The sequence below is a fragment of the Fulmarus glacialis genome, unplaced genomic scaffold (assembly GCF_000690835.1).
Source record: "Fulmarus glacialis isolate BGI_N327 unplaced genomic scaffold, ASM69083v1 scaffold39402, whole genome shotgun sequence".
In the NCBI taxonomy this organism is placed as follows: Eukaryota; Metazoa; Chordata; class Aves; order Procellariiformes; family Procellariidae; genus Fulmarus; species Fulmarus glacialis.
Window position 1 is genome coordinate 2,458 of NW_009200446.1, and position 11,404 is coordinate 13,861.

General features: G+C 38.6%; 1 protein-coding gene across 1 annotated transcript; it reads left to right on the plus strand.

Annotated features, from left to right (window-relative positions):
• The first annotated feature begins 306 nt into the window (after window positions 1-306).
• On the plus strand, window positions 307-9,818 carry UHRF1 (ubiquitin-like with PHD and ring finger domains 1). Its single transcript, XM_009573604.1, has 15 exons — window positions 307-570; window positions 1,310-1,482; window positions 1,930-2,145; window positions 3,022-3,128; window positions 3,312-3,498; window positions 4,238-4,361; window positions 4,449-4,556; window positions 5,326-5,430; window positions 6,318-6,424; window positions 7,259-7,421; window positions 7,515-7,652; window positions 8,036-8,147; window positions 8,268-8,425; window positions 8,767-8,865; window positions 9,561-9,818. Exons 1-15 carry the CDS (start codon window positions 307-309, stop codon window positions 9,705-9,707), a joined length of 2,208 nt encoding a protein of 735 aa, XP_009571899.1. The 3' UTR covers window positions 9,708-9,818.
• The last annotated feature ends 1,586 nt before the right edge of the window (window positions 9,819-11,404 follow it).

Consider the following 11,404-nt stretch of genomic DNA (forward strand, 5'->3'; position numbering starts at 1 on the left):
CTGCAAACCTTTTCAGACCTCCTAGAACACAGTGGCTTAATCCGGGTAGCAAGTCTACTGCAGCATGGAAGTCTTGTTCTTCTAGCTTGTAAAGTCCTTTGAAAAAAGAACATTTTAAATAGTAAGAATAACGATCTGTAAGTAACTGTGATGCTGAAGAACTGCCAAGTTCCTTGATTGTTAATGGTTTTCAAGCAATGTGGTCTTTCTTGGCACATAGCGACAATTACAGCATGATGGGTGGTTTTGAATTGGAAAACCTCTGTTGAATGAAATAACCAGATCATTTTGATGCTTTCCCTGTAGATGGAAGATGGTCACTCCCTTTTCGATTACAGCGTTGGACTGAACGATATCGTTCAGCTCTTGGTCAGACAAAGCCCAGCAGTGCTTCCTGCTGTTAGTAAGGAGAAGGATTCTGAACTCTCCGACACAGACTCTGGCTGTGGCTCAGGCCAAAGCGAATCTGACAAAAGCTCTCACAACGGAGAAGGTGCCATGGAACTGGAGGGACAGCCGAGCACAGCGGCGCAGCCTGACTGGACTGACCCGGGATTTGGTCTCTATAAGGCGAGTCATTAAAAAACTAAGATTACTTAAAACTGCACTTCAGGAGGGGAATTGTTTCTCTGTAGTTGGGAATTTCTGAAAGTCTTTCATGCCCCAATTGTGTGGGTACTTTTTTTCTCCCAACCAACAACAAACAAAAAAATACCAACCAACCCACAAACCAATTAAATGCAACATGTTGTAGGTCAAAATATTTTATTTTTCATTTTATTCTTTTAACTGAAACTACAATACATTAATTGATTAAAAAAAAAAAAAAAAAGCATTCTGAGTGCCTGTTTTGATTTAAAAAATTTTCCCAATATTTTTGCTTGGAGTCATTGCATTTGTCAAAGCTGAAACTTTCTTGAATGAACAAAAGAAAATCTCAACCAGCTGTTCGGAGTCATTTTACTTGTCTGTTTCAATGGATTTTATTACAGATCTAGTGATGTCTTTGCCAGACTATGAGCGAGACAGTTCTGAAAGTGTGTTATAGACTAACTAATAATGGCTTGTACTAGATAGAAAGCTGTTTGTGCACATGTTGGTGTACAATGGATTTTTAGCCTTAGAGGTTCAACCTGAGAAGACTGTAGGGGTGCACAACAGGATCAGGAGGGCAAAGGATTTAAGATGATCTGTTAAATATCTTGATAATGGTGAAGTTCTTGAGATGGTTAAATCTTCAAGTAGACTTGGAAATGAACGCTTAATTTGAAAATCCATTTTGGTGAGCTGTATGCTTTGCTTTGTGTAGATCAATGACTTGGTCGATGCTCGAGATATGAATATGGGAGCATGGTTTGAAGCCCAGGTTGTAAATGTAACCAGAAAAAAACCTACAAATGAATCAGCTGACAGTTGCACAGATCCTGATCAGCCGACAGCCATTCCTGAAGAAGATGTAATATACCACGTGAAATATGAGGAGTGAGTTTTGTTACCTTCTTGGATAATAAAATCATTTGGATCATGATGTTGATGGGAAATTTTATTGTAGAGATCCATAAGGTGAAACAGAACTGGGCTAATGCAGTAATTACATTACTGAGCCCTGTTAACTGTAAGTTTGTCTTACAGTTGGAATTTCAAGTGTATTCCAACTGGAATTCCAGTGGGCTGGAATAATATTTTTAGAAATATGAAATGCCATTATCCAAGTTTTAAATGGGATATGATAGTAGCAAAGTTAGACTGCCTGATTCTGCCTGTGTCTGTGTGGGAGAAGGAGACTTTATTCTTGATGATATTCTTGTATGTTGTGCGGCATCAGTTCTTAAATCAACCTGTCTGGATAAAATCTATCCTTTACAACAACTTGTGATGTTGAATCTGATTTTTCTTCTCTGTCCCTCCGTGCCTCCCTTCTACTTCAAGTTATCCAGAGAATGGAGTTGTAGAATTGAGTTCGAATGATGTACGCGCTCGTGCACGGACTATTTTGAAGTGGCACCAGCTAGAAGTAGGACAGGTGGTGATGGTCAACTATAATCCCGATGAACCAAAAGAGAGAGGTTTTTGGTACGATGCGGAGATTCTGCAAAAACGGGAAACAAAAATGATTAAGGAGATAAATGCAAAGATCTTACTTGGGTAAGCAAATTCATAATGTGGAATAAATTGAATTCCCCAACTCTACTTAAACTTTCATGAGGTCTGAGTGACTCTGCTGAAAAAAACGATGCAACAAAAATGGTGCAACAGAAGTGCTGGGGAGAGATGAGAAGCTGGGCTGTCCTTTTTGGGTGATTGACTTCGTCATACTGCACTTTTGATGAACTGGAGGAATTGGACATTTTAAGGAATCACAGGGCACACTGAGCTGTGGATTCACATAATGCTGGGAGGATACAAAGCCCCGTATTCACTAAGAGGCGAAGAATTGTTTTCTGTTAACTATCCATAATGGGTTTACAAAAACTTCAGTGTAATATTTTGTGCTAGATATGATAACGTAGACTGAACGCTCACTTTATAAAGATGATGAAAAATTACTCCAGTTCTCTCCTAATAAAGGAGAAAATGAGCCTACATATAAGAGACTCTCAACTTCAGGGGGAAAAAAAGGTTGTTTTTTTTCTTTTTTTTTAAAGTTTCAGATAAAAGTTTCACAGGGTTGCCAGAATATTTCCCCCTTTTTCCTCTCACCATAGTGATTTTGACTTTTTAACTGTAAAATATGAGAAGAGTTAGTCTGAAAGAGGGAGAACAGTTACTGATGATAAATTGAACGCTACAAGTGTCTGGATTCTCATTGATACAAGTGAGGGCACACTTTAATTGCATGAAAATGGTTTGGTTTGTGGTGATGCTGTCATGCCATCATGCGATGCTATAACAGGTTTCTTGTAATACAGGACTAATACCAGACAAGTCTGCATTACCAGTGTACGTGCACAGCTGTGAATTCATACTGTATGATACTTTCAAAGTATGATCTTGTTGACTTTTATCAACTTCTCCTTATAGGGATGCTGGTGATTCCTTGAATGACTGCAGAATTACATTAGTGGATGAAATTTATAAAATTGAAGAACCAGGCAGTGCTTGTCCAATTAGTGCCAGTCCATTAAAACGTGAGTGTTGCATAGCTCTTGCATGTCTCTGTCTTACCTTGTGATATTCTGCTAATTGGCTTTGTGAGGATCAGAGGTCTAAGAGTTCCAAAACACTTGTAGTTGTGACTGCTTTGACCATTTCCAGCATATCTTGGCACTTTCTGGAGTCTGAAGTAGACTGTGGTTTCTTTTTGCCAACAGGACAAAATGGACCTGTGTGTAAAGCTTGTAAGGACAACCCAAACAAGACCTGCAGAATTTGTGCTTGCCATATCTGTGGAGGTAAACAAGATCCAGATAAACAGCTAATGTGTGATGAGTGTGATATGGCTTTCCACATCTACTGCCTCAACCCTCCCCTTAGTAGTATACCAGATGATGAGGATTGGTAAGTTCTAAGTGTGTGGTATTGCAATTACCATCAAATTAGGAGCAGAAAGTGAGGTCTAGGGCTTCATGCTGCCCTTAGGTGGCAATATTGTGACTGTACGAGGTGAAGAGATGTTTGTGTGTGTTTTGGGGGTTTTTTTTGTAGGACTTCATAGCTTTTCTTGAGCATCAGTTTAGTGAGAGTATGTTTTAAGGCAGTGGCTTTCAAACTTCTCTTCCTAGTTTTGGGATATATACGCTTATTCAAAGAGAAGTGCGGCTACCTATAAACCAAATGCAAACCTGATGCCAGGAGGCTTAACTTATGTAATGGTTTTTATGGGTCACTTACAAGTAGTCCACAGGCCCCATCACCATATTAGGCTGGTGATATATACTGTTTTATATGAAATATATATGGTGATAGATATATAGAGATGTATATAGATAGTGAAGTATATCTATCTATATACATATAGATAGTGAAGTACACTGTTTTATTCCTTGTGTCCTGTTTCAGCATTTTATACAATGATTTTTATGATACAGCTGATTTCCTGACACATCTGCAATGGCGTAGAAGATTGTGCAAGGACACTAGCTAATACAGGTCTAATTCCAGTATGGAGAGTTGTTTCAGTGTCCTGTCTAGTTTCACATGGGGAAATTGTAACATTATAACTCAGTATGTTTTGAGGAAATTCTCTTTTAATTTAAGGCTTTACTACTAGTTAATTTCCATTGACTGGTGACTTTAGGTATTGCCCTGAATGTCGAAATGATGCAAGTGAGGTGGTTTTAGCAGGAGAGAAATTAAAAGAAAGTAAAAAGAAACAAAAGATGGCATCTGCTAATTCATCCTCGCGGAGAGACTGGGGCAAGGTCAGTTCAAAAGCCGTTTCATTTTGAAGAATAGTGTGTGTTAGTTCCTTGTAATTGTTGGCTGATTGGTCTTGCTCTTTGAAACAGGGCATGGCATGTGTTGGTCGCACAAAGGAATGTACCATTGTCCCCTCGAACCACTATGGACCAATTCCTGGGATTCCGGTTGGCACCATGTGGAAGTTCAGAGTTCAGGTATGAAGCTGAATCCTGGCCTGAGCCACGTAGGGAAAAATGGGAATGATCCAGCTCTTACGAGAAACCTGAAACAGTTAATCTTGGAGTGTATGTCACTGGATATGTAAGTGCAGAAAGGAAAGAATTCTGGCTTTGTCTAGAACAAGTGTTCCATAACTAATGCTGCATTGTCCAGGCATTTAAAGTGTTTTTTTCTTCAGTGCTTTTTTTGGTAACTCAAAAACCCCAAACCAAATCTATTTGTTTCCAATGGTTTGTCCTGGAGATGTGTAGTATCTCCCAGTTGTTCTCTTGGTAAGGGTCTCTCTCAAATATCTAGATATATTAAACAGAAGGGTTTCTCATCCCGTCAGAAAGTTGGGGAAGAAAAAGCACTGACCTATCCAGATCTTGTTTTCAAGTATTAGGTGAAGGTTGCTATTGCAAGTTTTTAAAAACCAGTCCCCTTATACAAACATTTAATTTTAATATCCATATTATTCTTAAATTCCCAGAGCTTTTGAATAAGCAATCTCAGTGAGAAAGATCCAAATTTCTAAATTCACATCATAAAAAATATCTGGCTTATTTTTTAAAAGCATTTTTCTTTTTCTTTCCTCTACCTGGAGCTCTTTGGAGGATAGCGGTGAGAACACAGTTTCACCCTGTAATGTATGCAAAAAAAATCTGAAATAGTACTATTAGTTAATTTAGTTCCAAGACCAATGGGTAGTCATGTTGTTCGTAGCCTGTTGACAGCAGTTGCCTAGCAAACTTTTTTTTCCAGGTGAGCGAATCTGGTGTTCACAGGCCCCACGTAGCAGGTATACATGGCAGAAGTAATGATGGCGCCTATTCCTTGGTTCTGGCAGGAGGCTATGAAGATGACATAGTAAGTGAATCTTGATTATTTATGCCTGAAAACCAATCTACCTTGTAGTTAAAACAAAGACTTGGCCTTAGTTACTTTTTACACTCTCTATCAGACATTTCCCCACCTTGATGATACTTAAGTTCTTCAGAAGAAAACTATGCAAAGGCAAACTACAATCCAGTAATATATGCCAACCTGAGAAACAGGATCATCTAAATTAAGTTTAATATCCATATGTCACCTTTAATCCAAGAGTCCTTAGCTGCCCTTTCCGGGTCTCCATTGCATCCACAGTTTGAACAGAATACATGGTATATGCTGCCAGATCTTCCTGCGTCAGAAGAGTGTTCAGAACAAAACTAGGGACAGAGGTCCTACTTCTGAATATACCATTTGGTTCTGCTAGCCGAACCTAACCCTTGCTGGGCTGCACCAGGCTCTACTGCTCATTCTTCTTGCAGATCACCAGTGCATTGCTAGCCTGCACGCCCTTACCTGAACGCCTGTTAGAACTCATGTAAAACAGATAGGCACGAATCTCGGTAGTTGTTCTAAGTCTTAATTCTGCCTGTAGGGTCATGTAACGGTGTAAGTACTAAGGCACAAGTTACATTATCCTTATATGGAGCATGCCCCTGCGCTTCCAAGCAGATTCTGTGCGAGTGGGGTGCTGCTCTCTTGGCAGAGGCCTCTGCACTTAAGGTGTGTGACAAGACAACAATTGTCACCCTGACTCTTCTCTTGGCAGTATAAGAGAGGACCATAGACTGAGTCTGGGAGCTTAAATGGAGGAAGCATCTTTCCTTTTTTGAGAATACCGTATTAAAGCTACCTGATTAAAAAACTCTAATGCTTTTATTGAATTATTTTTGTGAATGTGTCGAAACCATCCATATACGTTTCAGGATCATGGAAATTCCTTCACATATACAGGGAGCGGAGGGCGCGATCTTTCTGGAAACAAACGCACAGCGGAACAGTCCTGTGATCAAAAACTCACCAATATGAACAGGTCAGCACCATTCACACTCTGTTCCTAACCTTAGTCGCTGGCAATTTGTCAACCCGAAAAATTGGTTGTCCTGTTTGTATCAAAAGAAACTGGCTAAGTGGAAAAACTGTCAAAAATGGGTTTCGACTGTGTTGTAGGCTGCAGATCAGTTGCACAATGGAAATGCTTCTTACAGTGCACTATAAATGAAACAGAATTGTAAATGGTATTAATTTCACAATTAATATTGACTGAAACTTAAGGAACAGAGTAGTAAATTAGTGTAGAAGTCTTCATACTCTCTCCTGAAGACCTTTGCAGCCACTGGTCACCTTGGGAGACCAGATCATTTGTAATTCTGAACTGTTACTCTTACAAATCAATGTGGACTTGTGTGGAGGAGGTGGTCCGTGCAATTACATTAAGGTAATGTAATGAATAATCAGCATATTTTAAAATGACGTCCCCAGTCAGGAGGCTTAATTACTATTTCCCAGAGTTCTCAGTTATACAAGATAGTTGAAAGTGTTACTGTTTAAGACAAACAAACAAAAGCCAGGCTACATCCTTTTTCCTTGGAAGAGATTCAGAAGGGGCTCCTTCCGGATCTGCAAAGAGGCCGTAGCTTCCAGTTTTTTGGTAGCCATTGCTGTGGTTCAGTACAATGCTAGTATGCCGCTACTCTTAGTATTGTACTCAACGGTATCAATGCGTTGCTCTGACTAAAATAGTATAGTTTAAATTTATTACTTCTTACTAGCTCGTTTACCATGCTTTGTTTTGCTTTATCCTCCCTCTGATTCTGAAGAGTTCTGCCTGGTAAATACACTAAGTTGATTGGACTTTCTCTTACAGAGCTCTGGCTCTGAACTGCAGTGCCCCCATCAACGACAAAAATGGAGCTGAAGCCAAGGACTGGAGAGCTGGGAAGCCAGTCCGAGTGGTGAGGAATGTAAAAGGAGGCAAACATAGTAAATATGCTCCTGTAGAAGGGAACAGATATGATGGAATATATAAGGTAAGAAGAATTTGAATTCGCCTACTGAAGTAGGGAAAAAAAAACAAGGGGTTTTTATAGTGTATGATGGGCTTGCATCTGACTTTTTTTTAGGTTGTGAAATACTGGCCTGAGACAGGGAAATCTGGATTTTTAGTATGGCGTTACTTACTTAGGAGGGATGATGAAGAACCTGCTCCTTGGACCAAAGAAGGAAAGGACAGGATGAAAAAGCTTGGCCTAACAATGCAGGTACTCTTTTGGAACATCATCAGGGTTACCCTGGACAATGAACTTAATGGATAGCAGGAATTTTTCTGTTATACATTCTTATTGAGGATGATCCTTGTGTGAGAATCAAGACATCCCCCTTAGACTAAGGGGGACACAAGCGCTTTCCGTCTTGTGGGTTGTTTGTTTTCTTTTTACATCAGGAGGCTAAGTGGACAAAACTCGCTTTCTTGTATAGAATTTCTACAGTCTGAATAAGTGTTTTGCAAAAGCAGGGATCTCTTGCCTAAAATAGAGAACCCCTGGAGCAGTTCTCCAGAGGTCATTCTTCTGATCTGTAATAGTCTGTAAGTATGAACTGGCATGTTTGCACTGGATGCTTTTTGTCTTGTATTTTCCTGTAGTATCCTGAAGGGTATTTGGAAGCTGTTGCAAACAAAGATAAGGAAAAAGAAAATAATGGAGATGATGAGTTTGATACCCCGGGGAAAGGAAAAAGGAAAAGGAAATCAGCAGGTTTGTGGAGTAGGCAAGTGGATATAGAAAGCCTTGTAGGTTTTTGTGCATTTTACCTAGTTACTCTTTTCTGGTTGCTTTTTCTTTGTTTGTTTAAAAAGTTGTTGTGTTTTCTTTCAGGTGGGGAGGAAAAACTCATTACCTCTCCTACAGGGACTCCAAAGAAAACTAAAGTTGAGCCATACAAGCTGACATCTCAGCAAAAATCTCTTATAAAAAGTGACGAAGCCAATGAAAAACTGTGGAATGAAGTACTAGAAGCTCTCAAAGATGGACCGGTACATCATGCTTTTTTTTCCCCCAGTAATAAAGTGACAACTAACCAGTGTACTATCCCTGTGTACTAACCTCTTGGCTGCATTAAAGAAACAGCCTCAGACCTATAGCATTTTTTTAGCTTAGACATCCACAGCATAACTTTAAATCACTGTATTTGAGGTCAGTAAGAAGAGTTATCAGAACTTGTTTAATGTAACTATTTTTTTCCTTGTTGAGCTTTGTAGAAAAACTTTCTATGACTAAAGTAAACCCTTGCATTTAATGTGGGGTGTTTGAGGTTTTTTGGCTGTGTCTTTCAGAGGGTAGTAGCAATAAGTTGATTCAAATGTTGTCCTTACAGAAATTTCTAAATAAAGTTGAAGAGGCCTTCTTGTGTATTTGCTGTCAGGAGGTTGTGTTTCGGCCAGTCACAACTGTATGCCAACACAATGTGTGCAAGGTGAGTAATCAATAGAACTTCTGTCGAGTTCTGTTGAGCCAACGAGCTTTGAGCTGACTTGTTTAGGTGAGAGAGAGGTGGGGAGGTTGGTTGGTTTGGGTTTTTTTTGCCAGTAGTTAGTCTTTGTCCTGGTTTCGGCTGGGTTTATATGTGAAAACTTTATGATTTGATGAAAGTTCTTTGGCATAGAAAAGTCTGTGCTTTAAAGAAAGTTCCACTATTGAATTGTTACTATCCGATTCTTTTAAAAGATGACAAGAGCTTCTCTGCGGGCTCAGTAATACTGCTAGGTGACACTGATGGATTCGACAGTGTTACAGAATGTATGGCGTTTTGCTTTGTTTTTTGAAGAATGACGTGAAGTGTTTTTGCAGAAGCTCCAACAGTCTTTAACAGCTGCGGGGGAATTCTTGATCTTTAGAAATGCAATTGAATGAAATATCTCTACCATATACCTAAATACTGTGTCCATGACTAATGTGCTCTGTTGAAGTGCACGTGCTATTGCACATAGTGAAGGAAGTTTTCTCTCCAGCTGCTAGCCTTGCATTGCTCTCAGCATTTCTCAGCTCTTGTCAATACCTGGGTGAACTAGGATGTAAAAGGAATCTCATTCTCTCCAGTGGGGGCTTTGTAGAATAACCTAAACTGCACATCTCTCTTTCTTAACCAATTATTTTTTTGTCCTTCACCAGGATTGTTTAGATAGATCCTTCAAAGCTGATGTGTACAGTTGTCCAGCCTGCCGCTATGATCTTGGCAAAAATTATACCATGCAAGTGAATGAGACACTGCAGACCATTCTAACTCAGCTCTTTCCTGGATATGGCAATGGACGGTGATTCTGTAAAGCACTTCTAATTTTCTTTTGTTCAAACTTATTAATGGGTTTTCAATGGGCTTAATTTAAAAAAAAAAAAAAGTAGTCTGTGTTCTCCCAGACCCCTAAAAAAAGTTTAAAGTCTTCCTTGTTTTTAAAAAACTATAAACTTCAAGGAATATCCTTTTGTATGTTTGTGGATTTTGTTTCTGTTCTAAATGTTGAACTTTGCAGTTGTTTCCCCCCCCTCAAAACTGCCATTCATCAGCACAGAATTATTTTTTTAAATGGACTTACAAAGTGCTTCCGGTAAGGCTGCTAATGACTATGAAAGTTCTTAGAGTGCCCCCTGTGTCCCCCCCTTTTTTTTTTTTTTTTTATAATTCAAAAAAATACCTTGGTTGCTAGAACAATCTTCAATGTTTGGGGATTTGGCCATAAAGGTAGACTTGTGCATCCCTTGGCAGCATTTTGATGCTCGATTTGTACAAGATGGTTCCTGGCTTATGATCTTTTTACCACAAGTGGGTATTTGCTATTTTTTTAAAGAACTGTTTTTTATACATTTGACAAACCTATCAAAAGCCATTTCCTGCTAATTTTGTATTTCAAAAAAAAAAGCTGCTTGTGTATAGCCAAGTGGTTGGAGCAATATGAAGTACTACCTCAGCTGGACTTCTTTCTTATTAGGGAACTATTTGTTCAGCCAGGTGCTGTCTTCTATCCAGAAATGCCATTGTGGAATATACTAAAGCCATTCTTAAGTGCCTTTTGTCCTTTTCTGAAAGACTGGGCTCTGAACCACCATATATATTTTTCATAAGCACTGAATTGTTTAAACTTGCCAACCGGATTTTATTCTTTGGGTAAAATATAACACTGTAGCTGTATATGATTAGCATGGATTTGCAAACTTACAGGTTTCCTCCTAATGCTAGGTGTATTATGGTAACATGACTTTTTTTCTTTGTTTCGCTGCATTTCTACCTGGAAATGGAGAATAACCAATTCTGACTTTTTTATGAAACATTTTGTTTATTGTACATGACACCGAGAAGGCTTACTTTTGTGAATGGGTTGTCTTTTTCTAACATTACCAAAGTTTGCAGTTTAATACCTCAACAAGACAGGGATGTTTTTAATCACACTTTACTGCAGACAGACTGGAACAAATGTGCCTATTTTTGGTTTTCTTAATTCTTACCCTTTTTAAAATTATAATGTTAATATGTTAGGGGAAAAAAAAAAAACAACGTTTTATAGGATTTTTTCTGAATTTGTCAATTTTTTGTACAATGTGCAAGTTGAAGTTCTCAAAATAAATATCTTTTCAGATGAAAGTGACTGTTTTCCTTCAATTCTTTTTATCTGAAGCAGGTTTCCAGACCTAATTGCTTGTGCAGGAATTTGTATTTATGTTCCATTATGCCAAACTTTTATTTTCTAAGGCCTATAATCTTCATTATGATTTTTCACTACAAAAGAAATTGGGAAAATACTAATTTGATATTCTTGTCTTCAAAATATTTGCTTCTAGGCACTAGTGAAAGGCATCTGTTACGTTCAACTAAAAAAACAGAAATTCCCAAATTCTCTCTCTTTTTGGGGTATAACTTATGTTAGATTGCCACACTACTAAAATCCAAGTATCGACTGGCAATTGGAATTGCCTGCACATCTAATGAAGACCAAAATTGTTAGAACTGCCATGTCATGCAT

Bases quoted from the DNA above. Each gene is read 5' to 3' on its own strand.
- UHRF1 (XM_009573604.1), top strand. From the start codon at position 307: ATGGAAGATGGTCACTCCCTTTTCGATTACAGCGTTGGACTGAACGAT. The intron at 571-1,309 runs GCGAGTCATTAA...TGCTTTGTGTAG, and splicing joins CGGGATTTGGTCTCTATAAG to ATCAATGACTTGGTCGATGC. The intron at 7,422-7,514 runs GTAAGAAGAATT...ACTTTTTTTTAG, and splicing joins GATATGATGGAATATATAAG to GTTGTGAAATACTGGCCTGA.